General features: G+C 38.9%; 1 protein-coding gene across 3 annotated transcripts in view; it reads right to left on the minus strand.

Annotated features, from left to right (window-relative positions):
* GCFC2 (GC-rich sequence DNA-binding factor 2) overlaps positions 1-4,208 on the minus strand; it is a 68,933-nt gene extending 64,725 nt beyond the window's left edge. For all 3 annotated transcript variants that reach the window (XM_082643013.1, XM_082643012.1, XM_082643014.1), the window contains exon 1: positions 3,888-4,208. In XM_082643013.1, coding sequence (XP_082499139.1) covers positions 3,888-4,158 — 271 coding nt within the window. In that variant the 5' untranslated portion in view covers positions 4,159-4,208. The remainder of the gene's footprint in view (positions 1-3,887) is intronic.
* Between the last annotated feature and the right edge of the window lie 12,527 nt (positions 4,209-16,735).

Raw genomic sequence — 16,735 nt, forward strand, 5'->3', positions numbered from 1 at the left:
TAATGAGTACTGTAGCCTCAAACCAAATCATGGATCTATTTCCACTGTGTGATTCTGGAAAGGACACAGTCAATTAACCTATTAAACAAAGACAGCATTAAGAGAGAACACCCACAGAGGTATTGTGAGAATTGAATGAGCAAAATGTAAAGGAATTTATGGTATTATTGACAAAAAAGGACTTGTTAGTTCACAAATATTTTGTAATAGTTGTGAATAATCTTAAGATTTAAGATTACATAAATAAGTACTCTTATATTAAGAATGTTCCTTAATTAGAAAACCTATATAAATTTCAAAAAAGCTGGAGTAAAAATCAAGAATTAAAAGACAAAGTAATATATCACTTCTTGGCCATTTGGCTAAGATCAAGTGTAAAAGACAAGGAATATAGCTGTAGCTTATATCTTTCTTAGCTACTGCTATTTATGACAACTCCTACATCTTCTTAAAGTGAAGTAAAGTTACACCAGAGCAGTGGTTCTCAGAGTATGATTCATCTACCCTTGGAGGTCCCTCAGACCCTTTCAGTGGGTCTGAGGGAAAACCCAAACTACTTTCATCACAACATTAACATGTTACTTGCCCTTTTTACTCCATTGGTGGATAAAACCGCTAATTTTTTAGTATGAATCGTAACAGTGATACCAATCTGCAGAAGCATCCACTGTATTCTTTTCCACCTTGTGCTAGCAAGAAAAATAGTCAGTTTCACTTATTGTCCTTAATGAAGCAATAAAAAATTAATTTTATTAAATTTTGGCCCTGAGTACATATCTTTTTAATATTCTGTGGATCAAAATGGAAGCATGCATAAAGCACTTCTGGCGCATACTGAAATGCAATGGTTGCCTCAAGGTAAAGCACTTGTGTGATGAGCTGCAAGTTGAACTTAACCACTGTCTTCGAGGAGGAAAACCTTTCTACTTGAAAGAATGACAGACAAACTCTAGTTATTCAGACACGGGTATCTGACAAACATTTTCTTAAAAACGAGCAAAGTCGTGCCTACCACTTCAAGATTAGAGGTTGCAAGTGAAGTCTATAATTTTGGGAAAGCACACCCTCTACTGTGAACTTGATAGCTTTCCAATACTTAAAGACTGATGATGTCAGTAGTAGCATTAAGAGATTTTTTTTGACATTGTAATAAATTGTACCAACACTTGCAAGAACTGCAACTGGGTGAACCACTACTTTCCAAAGAGTCAATGCATGATGTTACCAATCATGCATGGGTAAAAGCCATTCAAAGTGCAAAACACACCGACAGATTTTATTTAGTGGAGTACAAAGAATTGACTGATATGGTTTCAGCTTCCTCATGCCAACTAAAACTTAGCACTTGCCTTCTGCATCTACAAGGATTAAGTCACAAACTGCTGTAGCTGCTGATTTTCAACACACCCTGAAAGGAGTTCAGGGCAGAGATGAGGAATGAGGTACTCTGTGCTTTGGGAAAAACTGGCAGAACAGGCCTTCAGACAGATATTTTCAGAAGATTTTATAAGCCCGATCCTTACAACTCCTCATATCTGGAAAAGCACTAAAATCATTAATGGTGACGTCTGCTCCTCATGACTAGCAGCAAGGTTCTGCCAAAATGTGTGTCTGACCGCACAAACCCCTCTTCACTAATATCATATGTAACACTGACCTCTCCCCTACCTCTGTGGAGCAGTTTCTCAAAGCTACCTGAAACGCTGTCTCCTGGGCTATAGTTCTCATTTTGCTCCAAATAAAACAACTCACAAACTTTCACGTTGTGCATTTTCTTCAGTCGACACACACTGCAAACTAACCTTTAAGAACCTATTACTTTTTTTTTTTTTCTTTTTGCGGTATGAGGGCCTCTCACTGTTGTGGCCTCTCCCGTTGCGGAGCACAAGCTCCGGATACGCAGGCTCAGCGGCCATGGCTCACGGGCCCAGCTGCTCTGCGGCATGTGGGATCTTCCCGGACCGGAGCACGAACCCGTGTCCCCTGCATCAGCAGGTGGACTCTCAACCACTGCGCCACCAGGGAAGCCCCAAGAACCTATTACTTTTTGAGCTTCATTGTAATATTAAAGCAGAACACCTTTAATGAACTAAAAAGGCTCTTAAGTACTCCTAGTCATCTATCTGTGGTTTTCTTCATACATTCAAACAAAACAACACATTTCAATAGACTGAATGCAGAAATATCTGTGAGAATTCAGCTGTCTTCCATTAAGCCAGACATTAAAGAGATTTGCAAATTGAAAACGTCACTCTTACTATTTATCAGAAAAGTTATTTTTCATAAAAATGTTTCTTATCCCTACATATAATGAGTTAATTTTTAAAAAGAATTAATAAAAATTTATCTTAATTCCTAAGATGGTAAATATTATAGATATAATCCACAGAAACAAAAGCTCTTTGGGATCCTTAATTATTTTTAAGAGTATAAAGGGTATACCTTTAAGACCAAAAGGGTACTCTTAAGACCAAAATGTTTGAGAACCACTGTTTCACTGTTTTGGAAGGCAAGAGAAGAGGCAACTCCTGGGCCCCACCCCCCATTAAAGTTTAACCAGATGACTCTTACATAAAGAAAAAAATATTTTAAAAGTCATCAGAACTTCAGATAAACAGGTGATTATGACACTGACTAAGAAATCACCAAAATCACTTGGACTAAAAATAGTGGGGAGAAAACTTTTTTACCTCAAGACTAACCAAAAACTATAGTTTTTTTTACAGATACTTTTTTATTTATTGAAATTATACCATGTATACTGTCTTGAAAATAACAATAAATTATGTAACATATCATTAGCAACATAGGTTTGTTTTCTACATGGTTATTTCATCCTGTGACAAGCCAGAAATGCTGAATCATCATTCTATTGGTGGCATCATCCACAGGTGACAAACTGGAGATTCTACTCATGTCAACAGGCCGGGGATTACCTCAGTTCATTAAACCCGAGTGTTAGGTATCCTGGAAAAACATGGTTTGCAGACAAAAGTAGGTAAAAAGTGCCATTTATTTGGAGAAGCTGGTTGCTTTTAGGGCCTTTACTACGAGCTTCACTATTGAATTTTTTTAGAAGTTCCTTTTAGAATGAAACATAATCTCAAATATTTTTATGTGTGTCTGAGTCAGAAGTTAATGTATTTAAACTTCAAGACCCTACTTATACAAGTTCCTTCCAAGTCCTTGTTCCTGTGTTTTTATTTCTAACTTTTCCTAACTATACAGTTTTATTCTTAACCATATTATTATTAAACTCCAATTCAAACTAGAACACATCTTATGTAAACAAGTTTATGCTGCTTGAATTCTATTTTTAAGAATGCAAAGGTACTTCAAAATTACTACATTGTATTTAACACCATTATTGGTACTCTACAGGGTCACCAATCTGTTAGTGGCATATATTGCTATTTTTATCTTTTCTTTAAATAACCGATTAAAAAACAAAACGCAAAAGAAAATGTCCCAAAGCCTGTCACCTAAATTTTTCTAGTGTATCGTTTTGCTTGTTTTCGAGGAAAAGAATTGGGGACAGAAAGTACCTTCACCTACCTAGGAGTATTAGGAATTTTTAAACTCTTCTGTGACGATTTAGGTTCTTCTAAGCATAAAGTGCAGCACTAAAGCTATATATAATTGGTGAGGGTTTATCTGACAGTGCAAACACGGACAAGCCCAAACCATGCAGTATTCTTTCTACTCCCCCAAGGGGCCCAATACGGAGATGCAGGCAGCAGGCCAGTGTTCGCAGGCAGGTTATCTCCGCGATTCATCGTTGTTCCTGGCTGGCAAAAGGTTGCAGAAACCTTTAGAGAACCCCGCGGGCTCTTTCCCCATCCTCCCCACACCCCGCCCCGGGCACCCACCCTGCTGCCCCGCGTCACCTGGGACGTCCGAGCCTCCGTCCAAACGCGCAGCCGCTCTCGCGGAGTGCCGGGAACTGGCCCAGACCCGGCCGCGGCCCCGACCCCGGGCCCGGCGGGGTAGTTCCGCCGCTTCCGCGCGGCCTCCTCCAGACGGCAGCCCTTCCTCCGCAGGGCCCAGGTCTGCCTGCTCCCCCGACGCCCCGGGTTCAGCAAATGGTTCCTGGGTGCTGTCGCTGTCACTAGAGTCCGCTCGGCGCTGCCGGAAAGTCCTTTTCGGCCTGTGAGCCATAGCAGGCTCACTTCCGGCTCTGGCTAACCCAGGGCTACAGCAACCACCGAGGCGCGCGCTTCCGCCTCCCGCCTTTCCGCCGCATGCGTGCGCCCGACCCGCGCGTCTTCGACTCCAGCTTCTCCATGCGCATGCGTGCTTTGCTTCCTTCGATCTGTTCGACAGAGTTCGGTTCCCAGGGCTGAGGTAGGTAGAGCGTTGTCTTTACTTTGCAAGGCCACCTTGCGCAGATGGTTGCAGAGAATCTCGCTGACTTCCGGAGGTGAGTTCCACGGAAAGCTGCGCTCACAGGCTCTCCTTGTGCAAACCCCATCTGGGAATCAGGCGTTATGCCCACATCCTGGACTGGGACTGGATCTGCTCTTCTACTTTCTGGAGAGAGTGAAGTTCTCTCTCCAACCAAGAATTAAAACAGACAAAAAACAAGCAAAAAACCGCAGGTGTGTGTGTGTTTGAGATTGTCTCTGAAAGCTAAACAGTAAAATCTACACAGTAAAATCTGCACATAAATGATAGGTGCACAAATAAGCAAACATCAAATGATTGCTTCCAAGCATCAAGGCTTCAATCGAACCTGGTTAAATACGTTGGTCCATAAGAAAAAAAATGTATTTGAAAAATGGGGATGTAATTTAAAAAGAAGCACAGAGATAAGAAGGACAGCCCCACAGAATTACCTTTAGAAACGGGTGAAGAGCAGCAAGAGAGAAAGAAGCCTTTTTAGGTACCCATAATCATCACTACTTTATATTATTTGCCCTTTCTCATGAATACGAGGAATTTCTTCCCCCAAGAGGGCATGAATAATGCCATATATCTTATTTGCCCCCACTATACTTATTTACAACACTAGCTTATTAAATTAATCAACTGGTTATTAGGAAACTTTACATTATTCATCTTTTATATAATTTAAAATTGAAGAGGTTAATAATTGAAAGAAAATTGGCATATGAAATATTCCCAGCTTTTGGAAATCGTTTATCCCCTAGTGGTGACATTTTATTCTGCTCCTCTAGCCATTGATCAGTGGGTTCTGAGCTCCCTCTAGTGAGAAATGTGCTACTTACAGAAGGATTGTGTCAATCTTTTGGAAATTGCCTCCTTTCTCATAATAGAGCTACTTTTCATTCTCTCTTGTTATAAGTAATGGATATATTTTCATTTTTAAGCCAAACCTACATCAGATTTTCTCAGAGAACAAATTTAGAGAAGTCGTATTAATAAGTTATCACTCTCTCCTTTAGGAATTAAAAACACTTATTGTGGAAATACATCCACAAAAGTATGGACCTAATTTTGTTTTCATTTTTTCAGTATCTATTTTTGAGCACTTACTATGAAGGTCTCTTGTCCTGGGCCCAAAGGGTCATGATATACATGGGGGTCATGCTCCCGGTGGTCAGGTGCTATTAGCCAAATTATCCCTACAGTTTGGCTTGTTGGAAATTACTTTAAAAAAAATGATGCTCAAAATACTTAATGTAAGATCTACACTCTTAACAAATTTTTAAGTGTACTGTACATTATTGTTAATTATAAGCACAATGTTGTACAGCAGATCTCTAGAACTTTTTCCTTTTAACCAAAACTTTTTACCTGTTGTACTTTAACTCCCCATTCCTCCTCCTCCCTGCCCTGGCAATCACCATTCTCCTTTTTGCTTCTATGAGTTTGGCTATTTTAGGTACCTCATGTAAGTGGAATCATGAAGTATTTACCTTTCTGTGACTTAGCATAATGTCCTCAAAGCTCATCCATTTTGTCACATATAGTGGGATTTCCTTCCTTTTTAATGCTGAATGATATTCCATTGTCTCTATATACCACATTTTCTTTATCCATTCATTGGACAATAGACATTTAGGTGGTTTCCATACCTTGGCTATTGTGAAGAGTGTTGCAATAAATGTGGGAGTGCAAATATGTCTTCAGGATCCTGATTTCAATTCTTTTGGATAAATACCCAGAAGTGGGACGGCTGGGTCATATGGTAGTTTTATTTTTAATTTTTTGAGGAACTTCCATACTGTTTTCCATAACAACTGCACATTTCACATTCCCACCAACTGTGTGCAAACATTCCACTTTCTCCACAACCTTGCCAACACTTGTTGACTATTGATTGATTGACTGATTGATACCAGCCATCCTAACAGATGTGAAGTGATATTTCATTGTGGTTTTGATTGGCATTTCCCTGATTAGTGATGTTCAGCATCTTTCACATACCTGTTGGCTTCTTTGGAGAAAGTCTATTCAAATCCTATTCAAATCAAAGTACAAGGATTTCAGGAGCTCTGTGCCAGGAACCAGGAGCAGAGACTGTTACTGAACCAAGCTTGAGTCCACTCGCCCAACACACAGCAAAGCCTATTTACCAACACTGGGTTGTAGTGAAGGAAAGTACATTTACTGCAGGGCCAAGAAAGGAGAATGGGAGGCTCACACACAGAAGACCCAAAATCCCTGTTGGCTTTCAGGGAAAGGTTAAAGTGCAAGGTGATGAAGAGGGTTGCAGGGTGCTTGATCAGCTCATGGATATTCTGATTTGTTGGTGGTGAGGTAACAGTGGTGTTTCAGAGTCAACATCATCAACCTTCTATTTCCAGCTGGTCTGGGGTCTACATGCTGGTGGTCAGGAGTTAACTTCTTTCACCTGTTGGGGGTTTTAGTATCTGCAAAACAACTCGAGGATATGGCTCAGGATATTATCTATAACCTTTAAGGAGGAACTAGAAGTGCTTGACTTTGTCTTATAGCTAAACTACTATTATTGTTTCTTGCTTGACTCTTTTCCTTAGTGTCTGCATTTCTCTGATTAAATTTGCTCATTGTCATTCAGGGAAGGTTTTAGGAGGCTAAAGCTCTTCTAAAAACAAGAGGCAGGGGACATGGGGATCTGTTCCTGGGAAGGCTCCATAGGGACCTATAATAGAAATATATATATATATATATATATATATATATATATATATATATATATATAAAATCTCACAGCCATATTGCAAATAATATAGTTATTAAAACTTATACCTGCTTGGAGTAATGTTCACACAGTTCTGTTGGGTATTGTCCTATGAGTGAAATATTGGGACATGGATTATGTATATCTTTAATTTCAGTGGAAAATGCCAGCTTTCCAAGGTAGTAGCCACCTAAATTTATACTTCCATAAATTTACATGTATAAAAGTTTTCATGATTCTTTATCCTTGCTAACACTTGGTATTGTCAATTGTCTTACTTTTAGCCTTCTGGGTCCTGATGGCTTTAATTAGAATTTCCTTGATTACTAATGAATAAGAGCCCTTATTCATATATACATATAAATAATATATATAATATATATGTATGTATTACACGCACACACACACACACAGACACACACCCATATGTCCTACCTAAAGTTCCTCTTTTGTGACTTTCTTATTCAAGTCTCTTATCCATTTTCTATTACTTGTTTTTTTCTTAATGGCACATAGCTATTTGTTATGTATTATGTATATGAGCCCTTTGACTGTTATACATATTGCAAATATGTTCTACCACCTTGTGGTTGGCTTTTTCACTCTCTTAATGGTTTTTGTTTTTTTGTGTGTGTGAAGAGAAATTCTTAAATTTTTAATGTTAATGTAAAGCAATTTATTTATCCTTTCCTTTATCTTTTGTGCTTTTTGTGTCTTATTTTAGAAATCTTTCTATATACCCCAAGGTCAAAAATATAGTCTCTGATAGTATATTATGGATATAGATCTATAATGTACCTGGAGTTGATATTTTTTGGGTATGGAGTGAGATGACAGTCAAATTAATTTTTGTATGGTTATCCAATTGACCTAATTTAATTAAAAATTATATAATGGAAAATTTCCAAACATATGTAATAAGTACATAGAAGAATTTAATGAACTCTTATTATTCAGCTTTGATAATTTTCAACTCATGGACAACTTGTTTCATTTCTATTCCCATCTACTCTCTTTACACATTATTTCAAAATATGTCACACACATGGTGTTTCATCCAAAATATTTCAGGTATGTCTAAAACATAAAGACTATATTATTAAAAAATAGTCACAATCAAATTATCATACTTACAGTTGGCAATATTTTAAATTTTTTTTATTGAACTATAGTTGATTTACAATGTTGTCGTAGTTTCAGGTGTACAGAAAAGTAAATCAGTTATACATATACATATATCCACTCTTTCTAAGATACTTTTCCCATATAGACTATTGCAGAATATTGGGTAGAGTTCCCTGTGCTATACAGTAGGTCTTTATTAGTTATCTATTTTATATATAGTGCTGTGTATATGTCAGTCCCAATCTTCCAATTTATCCTTCCCCCTCTTACACCGTGTAACCATAAGTTTGTTTTCTTCATCTGTAACTCTATTTCTGTTTTGTAGATAAGTTCATTTGTACATTTTTTTAGATTCCACATATGAGCGATATCATATCATATTTGTCTTTGTGTGACTTACTTCACTCAGTATGACAATCTCTAGGTTTATCCACGTTGCTGCAAAAGGCATTATTTCGTTCTTTTTTATGACAAATATTCCATTGTATATATGTACCACATCTTCTTTATCCATTCCTCTGTTGATTGACATTTAGGTTGCTTCAATGTCCTGGCTATTGTAAATAGTGCTGCAATGAACACCGTGGTATATGTCGCTTTTTCAGTTATGATTTTCTCAGGGTATATGCCAAGTAGTGGGATTGCTGGGTCATACGGTAGTTCTATTTTTAGTTTTTTAAAGAAACTCCATACTGTTCTCTATACTGGCTGTATCAATTTACATTCTCACCAACAGTGCAGGAGGGTTACTTTTTCTCCACACCCTCTCCAGAATTTGTTTGTAGAGTTCTTTTTTTTTTTTTTTACATCTTTATTGGAGTAAAATTGCTTTACAATGATGTGTTAGTTTCTGCTTTATAACAAAGTGAATCAGTTATACATATACATATGTTCCCATATCTCTTCCCTCTTGCGTCTCCCTCCCTCCAACCCTCCCTATCCCAGCCTTCTAGGTGGTCACAAAGCACCGAGCTGATCTCCCTGTGCTATGCGGCTGCTTCCCACTAGCTATCTGTTTTACATTTGGTGGTGTATATATGTCCATGCCTCTCTCTCGCTTTGTCACAGCTTACCATTCCCCCTCCCCATATCCTCAACTCCATTCTCTAGTAGGTCTGTGTCTTTATTCCTGTCTTACCCCTAGGTTCTTCATGACATTTTTTCCCTTAAATTCCATATATATGTGTTAGCATACGGTTTTTGTCTTTCTCTTTCTGAATTACTTCACTCTGTATGACAGACTCCAAGTCTATCCACCTCATTACAAATAGCTCAATTTCGTTTCTTTTTATGGCTGAGTAATATTCCATTGTATAAATGTACCACATCTCCTTTATCCATTCATCCAATGATGGACACATAGGTTGTTTCCATCTCCAGGCTATTGTAAATAGAGCTGCAATGAACATTTTGGTACATGACTCTTTTTGAATTATGGTTTTCTCAGGGTATGCCCAGTAGTGGGATTGCTGGGTTATATGGCAGTTCTATTTGTAATTTTTTAAGGAACCTCCATATTGCTCTCCATAGTGGCTGTACCAATTCACATTCCCATCAGCAGTGCAAGAGTGTTCCCTTTTCTCCACACCCTCTCCAGCATTTATTGTTTCTAGATTTTTTGATCATGTCCATTCTGGATGGTGTGAGATGATATCTCATTGTAGTTTTGATTTGCATTTCTCTAATGATTAATGATGTTGAGCATTCTTTCATGTGTTTGTTGGCAGTCTGTATATCTTCTTTGGAGAAATGTCTATTTAGGTCTTCTGTCCATTTTTGGATTGGGTTGTTTGTTTTTTTGTTATTGAGCTGCATGAGCTGCTTATAAATTTTGGAGATTAATCCTTTGTCAGTTGCTTCATTTGCAAATATTTTCTCCCATTCTGAGGGTTGTCTTTTCGTCTTGCTTATGTTTTCCTTTGCTGTGCAAAAGCACTGAAGTTTCATTAGGTCCCATGTGTTTATTTTTGTTTTTATTTCCATTTCTCTAGGAGGTGGGTCCAAAAGGATCTTGCTGTGATTTATGTCATAGAGTGTTCTGCCTATGTTTTCCTCTAAGAGTTTGATAGTTTCTGGCCTTATATTTAGGTCTTTAATCCATTTTGAGCTTATTTTTGTGTATGGTGTTAGGGAGTGATCTAATCTCATACTTTTACATGTACCTGTCAGTTTTCCCAGGACCACATATTGAAGAGGCTGTGCTTTCTCCACTGTACATTCCTGCCTCTTTATCAAAGATAAGGTGACCATATGCGCGTGGGTTTATCTCTGGGCTTTCTGTCCTGTTCCATTGATCTATCTTTCTGTTTTTGTGCCTGTACCATACTGTCTTGATAACTGTAGCTTTGTAGTATAGTCTGAAGTCAGGGAGCCTGATTCCTCCAGCTCCATTTTTCGTTCTCAAGAGAGTTTTGGCTATTTGGGGTCTTTTGTGTTTCCATACAAATTGTGAAATTTTTTGTTCTAGGTCTGTGAAAAATGGCAGTGGTAGTTTGATAGGGATTGCATTGAATTTGTAGATTGCTTTGGGTAGTAGAGTCGTTTACACAATGTTGATTCTTCCAATCCAAGAACATGGTATATCTCTCCATCTATTTGTATCATCTTTAATTTCTTTCATCAGTGTCTTATAATTTTCTGCATACAGGTCTTTTGTCTGCTTAGGTAGGCTTATTCCTAGATATTTTATTCTTTTTGTTGCAATGGTAAATGGGAGTGTTTTCTTGATTTCACTTTCAGATTTTTCATCATTCATGTATAGGAATGCCAGAGATTTCTGTGCATTAATTTTGTATCCTGCTACTTTACCAAATTCATTGATTAGCTCTAGTAGATTCCTGGTAGCATCTTTAGGATTCTCTATGTATAGTATCATGTCCTATGAAAACAGTGACAGCTTTACTTCTTCTTTTCCTATTTGGATTCCTTTTATTTCCTTTTCTTCTCTGATTACTGTGGGTAAAACTTCCAAAACTAAGTTGAATAAGAGTGGTGAGAGTGGGCAACCTTGTCTTGTTCCTGATCTTAGTGGAAATGATTTCAGTTTTTCACCACTGAGGACGATGTTGGCTGCGGGATTGTCATATATGTCATATATGTCATTATGTTGAGGAAAGTTCCCTCTATGCCTACTTTCTGCAGGGTTTTTTTTATCATAAATGGGTGTTGAATTTTGTTGAAAGCTTTCTCTGCAACTATTGAGATGATCATATGGTTTTTCTCCTTCAGTTTGTTAATATGGTTTATCACGTTGATTGATTTGTGTATATTGAAGAATCCTTGCATTCCTGGAATAAACCCCACTTGATCATGGTGTATGATCCTTTTAATGTGCTGTTGGATTCAGTTTGCTAATGTTTTGTTGAGGATTTTTGTATTTATGTTCATCAGTGATATTGGCCTGTAGTTTTCTTTGTTTATGACATCCTTGTCTGGTTTTGGTATCAAGGTGATGGTGGCCTCATAGAATGAGTTTGGGAGTGTTCCTCCCTCTGCTATATTTTGGAAGAGTTTGAGAAGGATAGGTGTTAGCTCTTCTCTAAATGTTTGATAGAATTCGCCTGTGAAGCCATCAGGTCCTGAGCTTTTGTTTGTTGGAAGATTTTTAATCACAGTTTCAATTTCAGTGCTTGTGATTGGTCTGTTCATATTTTGTATTTATTCCTGATTCAGTCTTGGCAGGTTGTGCGTTTCTAAGAATTTGTCCATTCTTCCAGGTTGTCCATTTTATTGGCATAGAGTTGCTTGTAGTAATCTCTCATGATCTTTTGTATTTCTGCAGTGTCAGTTGTTACTTCTCCTTTTTCATTTCTAATTCTATTGATTTGAGTCTTTTCCCTTTTTTTTTTGATGAGTCTGGCTAATGGTTTTTCAATTTTGTTTATCTTCTCAAAGAACCAGCTTTTAGTTTTATTGATCTTTGCTATCATTTCTTTCATTTCTTTTTCATTTATTTCTGATCTGATTTTTATGATATCTTTCCTTCTGCTAACTTCTGCTAACTTTTTTGTTCTTCTTTCTCTAATTGCTTTAGGTGCAAGGTTAGGTTGTTTATTAGAGATTTTTCCTGTTTCTTAAGGTAGGATTGTATTGCTATAAACTTCCCTCTTAGAACTGCTTTTGCTGCATCCCATAGGTTTTGGGTCATCGTTTCTCCATTGTTATTTGTTACTAGGTATTTTTTTTATTTCCTCTTTGATTTCTTCAGTGATCACTTCGTTATTAAGTAGTGTATTGTTTAGCCTCCATGTGTTTGTATTTTTTACAGATATTTTCCTGTAATTGATAGCTAGTCTCATAACGTTGTGGTTGGAAAAGATACTTGATACAATTTCAATTTTCTTAAAGTTACCAAGGCTTGATTTGTGACCCAAGATATGATCTATGCTGGAGAATGTTCCATGAGCACTTGAGAAAAATGTTCATTCTGTTGTTTTTGGATGGAATGTCTTACAAATATCAATTAAGTCCATCTTGTTTAATGTATCATTTAAAGCTTGTGTTTCCTTATTTATTTTCATTTTGGATGATCTGTCCATTGGTGAAAGTGGGGTGTTAAAGTCCCTTACTATGAATGTATTAGTGTCGATTTCCCCTTTTATGGCTGTTAGTATTTGCCTTATGTATTGAGGTGCTTCTATGTTGGGTGTGTAAATATTTACAGTTGTTATTTCTTCTTCTTGGATCGATCCCTTGATCATTATGTAGTGTCCTTCTTTGTCTCTTCTTATAGTCTTTATTTTAAAGTCTATTTTGTCTAATAAGAGAATTGCTACTCCAGCTTTCTTTTGATATTCATTTGCATGGAATACCTTTTTCCATCCCCTTACTTTCAGTCTGTTTGTGTCTCTAGGTCTGAAGTGGGTCTCTTGTAGACAGCATATATATGGGTCTTGTTTTTGTATCCATTCAGCCATATGTGTCTTTTGGTGGGAGCATTTAGTCCATTTACATTTAAGGTAATTATCGATATGTATGTTCCTATTCCCATTTTCTTAATTGTTTTGGGTTCATTATTGTAGGTCTTTTCCTTGTGTTTCCTGCCAAGAGAAGTTCCTTTAGCATTTGTTGTAACACTGGTTTGGTGGTGCTGAACTCTCTCAGCTTTTTCTTGTCTGTAAACGTTTTAATTTCTCCATCAAATCTGAATGAGATCCTTGCTGGGTAGAGTAATCTTGGTTGCAGGATTTTCTCCTGCATCACTTTAAATATGTCCTGCCAGTCCCTTCTGGCTTGCAGAGTTTCTGCTGAAAGATCAGCTGTTAACCTTATGGGGATTCCCTTGTGTGTTATTTTTCCCTTGCTGCTTTTAATATGTTTTCTTTGTGTTTAATTTTTGAGTTTTATTAATATGTGACTTGATTAACTATTTCCTTTCCCATATTAGGGAAGTCTTCAACTATAATGTTTTCAAATATTTTCTCAGTCCCTTTCTTTTCCTCTTCTTCTTCTGGAACCCCTATAATTCGAATGTCGGTGAGTTTAATGTTGTCCCAGATGTCTCTGAGACTGTCCTCAGTTCTTTTCTTTCCTTTTTATTTATTCTGTTCTGTAGTAGTTATTTTCACTATTTTGTCTTCCAGGTCACTTATCCGTTCTTCTGCCTCAGTTATTCTGCTATTGATCCCATCTAGAGTTTTGTTTTGTTTTGTTTTGTTTTGTTTTGTTTTGTTTTGTTTTGTTTTGTGTTACATGGGCCTCTCACTGCTGTGGCCTCTCCCGTTGCGGAGCACAGGCTCCGTACACACAGGCTCAGTGGCCATGGCTCACCAGCCCAGCTGCTCCATGGCATGTGGGATCTTCCTGGATCAGGGCATGAACCCATGTCCCCTGCATCGGCAGGCAGTCTCTCAACCACTGTGCCACCAGGGAAGCCCCTCATCTAGAGTATTTTTAATTTCATTTATTGTGTTGTTCATTGTTGCTTATTTCATCTTTAGTTCTTCTAGGTCCTTGTTAAATATTTCTTGCCTTTTGTCTATTCTATTTCCAAGATTTTGCATCATCTTTACTATCATCATTCTGAATTCTTTTTCAGGTAGACTGCCTATTTCTTCTTCATTTGTTAGGTCTGGTGGGTTTTTATCTTTCTCCTTCATCTGCGGTGTGTTTTCCTCTCTTCTCATTTTGCTTATCTTACTGTGTTTGGGGTCTCCTTTTTGCAGGCTGCAGGTTCGTAGTTCCCATAGTTTTTGGTGTCTGTCCCCAGTGGCTAAGGTTGTTTCAGTGGGTTGTGTAGGCTTCCTGGTGGAGGGGACTAGTGCCTATATTCTGGTGGATGAGTCTGGATCTTGTCTTTCTGGTGGGCAGGTCCACATCTGGTGGTGTGTTTTGGGGTGTCTGTGGACTTATTATGATTTTAGGCAGCCTCTCTGCTAATGGGTGGTGTTGTGTTCCTGTCTTGCTAGTTGTTTGGCATAGGGTGTCCAGCACTGTAGCTTGCTGGTCATTGAGTGAAGCTGGGTGCTGGTGTTGAGATGGAGATCTCTGGAAGATTTTCGCCATTTGATATTATGTGGAGCTGGGAGTTCTCTTGTGAACCAGTGTCCTGAAGTTGGCTCTCCCACCTCAGAGGCACAACACTGACTCCTGGCTGCAGCACCAAGAGGCTTTCATCCACACTGCAATAGAGGAAAAGGGGAAAAAATCATAAATCTTGCTTTCAAAGTCCACCTCCTCAATTTGTGATTATTCATTGTCTATTCATATGTTCCACAGATGCAGTGTACATCAAGTTGATTGTGGAGCTTTAATGCACTGCTTCTGAGCTGAATTCCCCATTTCTGACTGGGTCTTTTAAAAGTATTTTCTTGTTCTTTGTTAAAATATTCACTGTGTACATCAATTCTTTTCTCTAATTTAGTTAATATTTTTATTACCAATGCTTGGAATTCTTTGTCTAGTAAATTGTTTATTTCTGTTTTATTTTTTATTTCTTCAGGGGTTTTCTCTTGTTCTTTCAATTGAGAGTAATTCCTCTGCCTTTTTATTTTGCTTAACTCTCTCTGCCTCTATGAATTTATGTGAAACAGTTACCTATTGTGGTCTCAAAGGGGTGTTCATATGTGGGAACATCCCTGTAGTCTGAAACTTGTGCCCAATGTCTTTAGGGGAGAGCTAGGTTTGATGTGGACACAAGGCACGTCTTTCTTCAGGGTGTGATGGCAGCAGTTTGTAGGGGGTGCAGCTGGAGATGGAAGGGCTAGAGCTGGCATCCAGTGTGAGTGGGACTTCCCTTCAGCTCGTGACCATTACCACTCTCTCAGGGGGGATTCTAATTTGCTGGAAGAGAAGCCCTGAGTGTCAGGTTGACCTGGCTCCATTCCGTTTAAGTGTGTGTGTTTTTTTTACCTTTCCCTTCACCAGGACTGTTGCCCAAAAGAAGAGAGTGCTGAAGTAAATGAGGTCTCTGTGCTGATAGAGGTTTGATGTGCTGCCTGTGTAGGTGCCCATGACTCTGCTCAGATGCAGCCTTTGGATTAATTCCTATTTGTCCCTCACAGTGATCACTACCCCTAGCCTCTGCCACCCCTACTCTGATGTGGAACAACTCTGCAGGGCTGGAAGGGTCCATGTGGACTCTCAGCAGGTAATGGAGGGTGAGTGGCTACCATCAGAGATTGGGCTGCTTGAGTAAGCACCAACAATGGCCACTGCACCCTGCCCAGTCTCTGCCCTGGGACCAGGTCTTCTGCACATCCCGTGGTCTTTTCCTGGTTGTGGCTGCCCCAGATCCAGTGCCACATTGTGATGTGTAGTCAGTGGGGCTGGCACATTTGTTCAGCTTGGGCTGGGGTGCATGGCAAAATCGTCATGGGAAATGATGCAACCACTAGAGCAGACCTCTCTCTGCCCTGCCTCAGGAGCTAGCCAGTGAGTGAGCACTCCTCATGAGCTGAGTCCAGGCTTCCCACAGCCCTTCTGTTTTTTTCCAGTGGTCCTCCAACCAGCCAAGTGCGCTTTTCTCCCCTGTGTAGGCCCCAGGACTGGGGAGCCCAGTCTGGCTTGAGCCACTCACTCCCCAGGGTGGGTGTCTGTCTGTGTAATCTCCCTTTTCCTCTGATTCCCTTCCCAGGGGCACAGGTCCTGACCTGATCACTTTTCTTCCCTTCCTACTTGATTGCATATGTATCTTTCTTATAGCTTTGTTTGTAGGAGTTCTTCTGACAGTTTCCAGTTAGTTTTCAGTGAGAATTGTTCCATGTGTAGATGTATTTTTGATGTGTTTGTGGGAGGAGGTGAGGTCCACATCCTTATTCTTTACCACCTTGATCCTTCCTAGAAATAAGAGTATATAGGTGCTAACACTATGCCAGGGCTAGAGGAGGTGTGGCTATTATTTTAACAAATTCAGTATTTCCTAAAAGCTTAGCTAATTTTGTTTTGTTTTGTTTTGTTTTGCAGTATGCGGGCCTTTCACTGTTGTGGCCTCTCCCATTGTGAAGCACAGGCTCTGGACGCGCAGGCTCAGCGGCCATGGCTCAT

The sequence above is a fragment of the Mesoplodon mirus genome, assembly GCF_964341445.2.
Source record: "Mesoplodon mirus genome assembly, chromosome: 14".
In the NCBI taxonomy this organism is placed as follows: Eukaryota; Metazoa; Chordata; class Mammalia; order Artiodactyla; family Ziphiidae; genus Mesoplodon; species Mesoplodon mirus.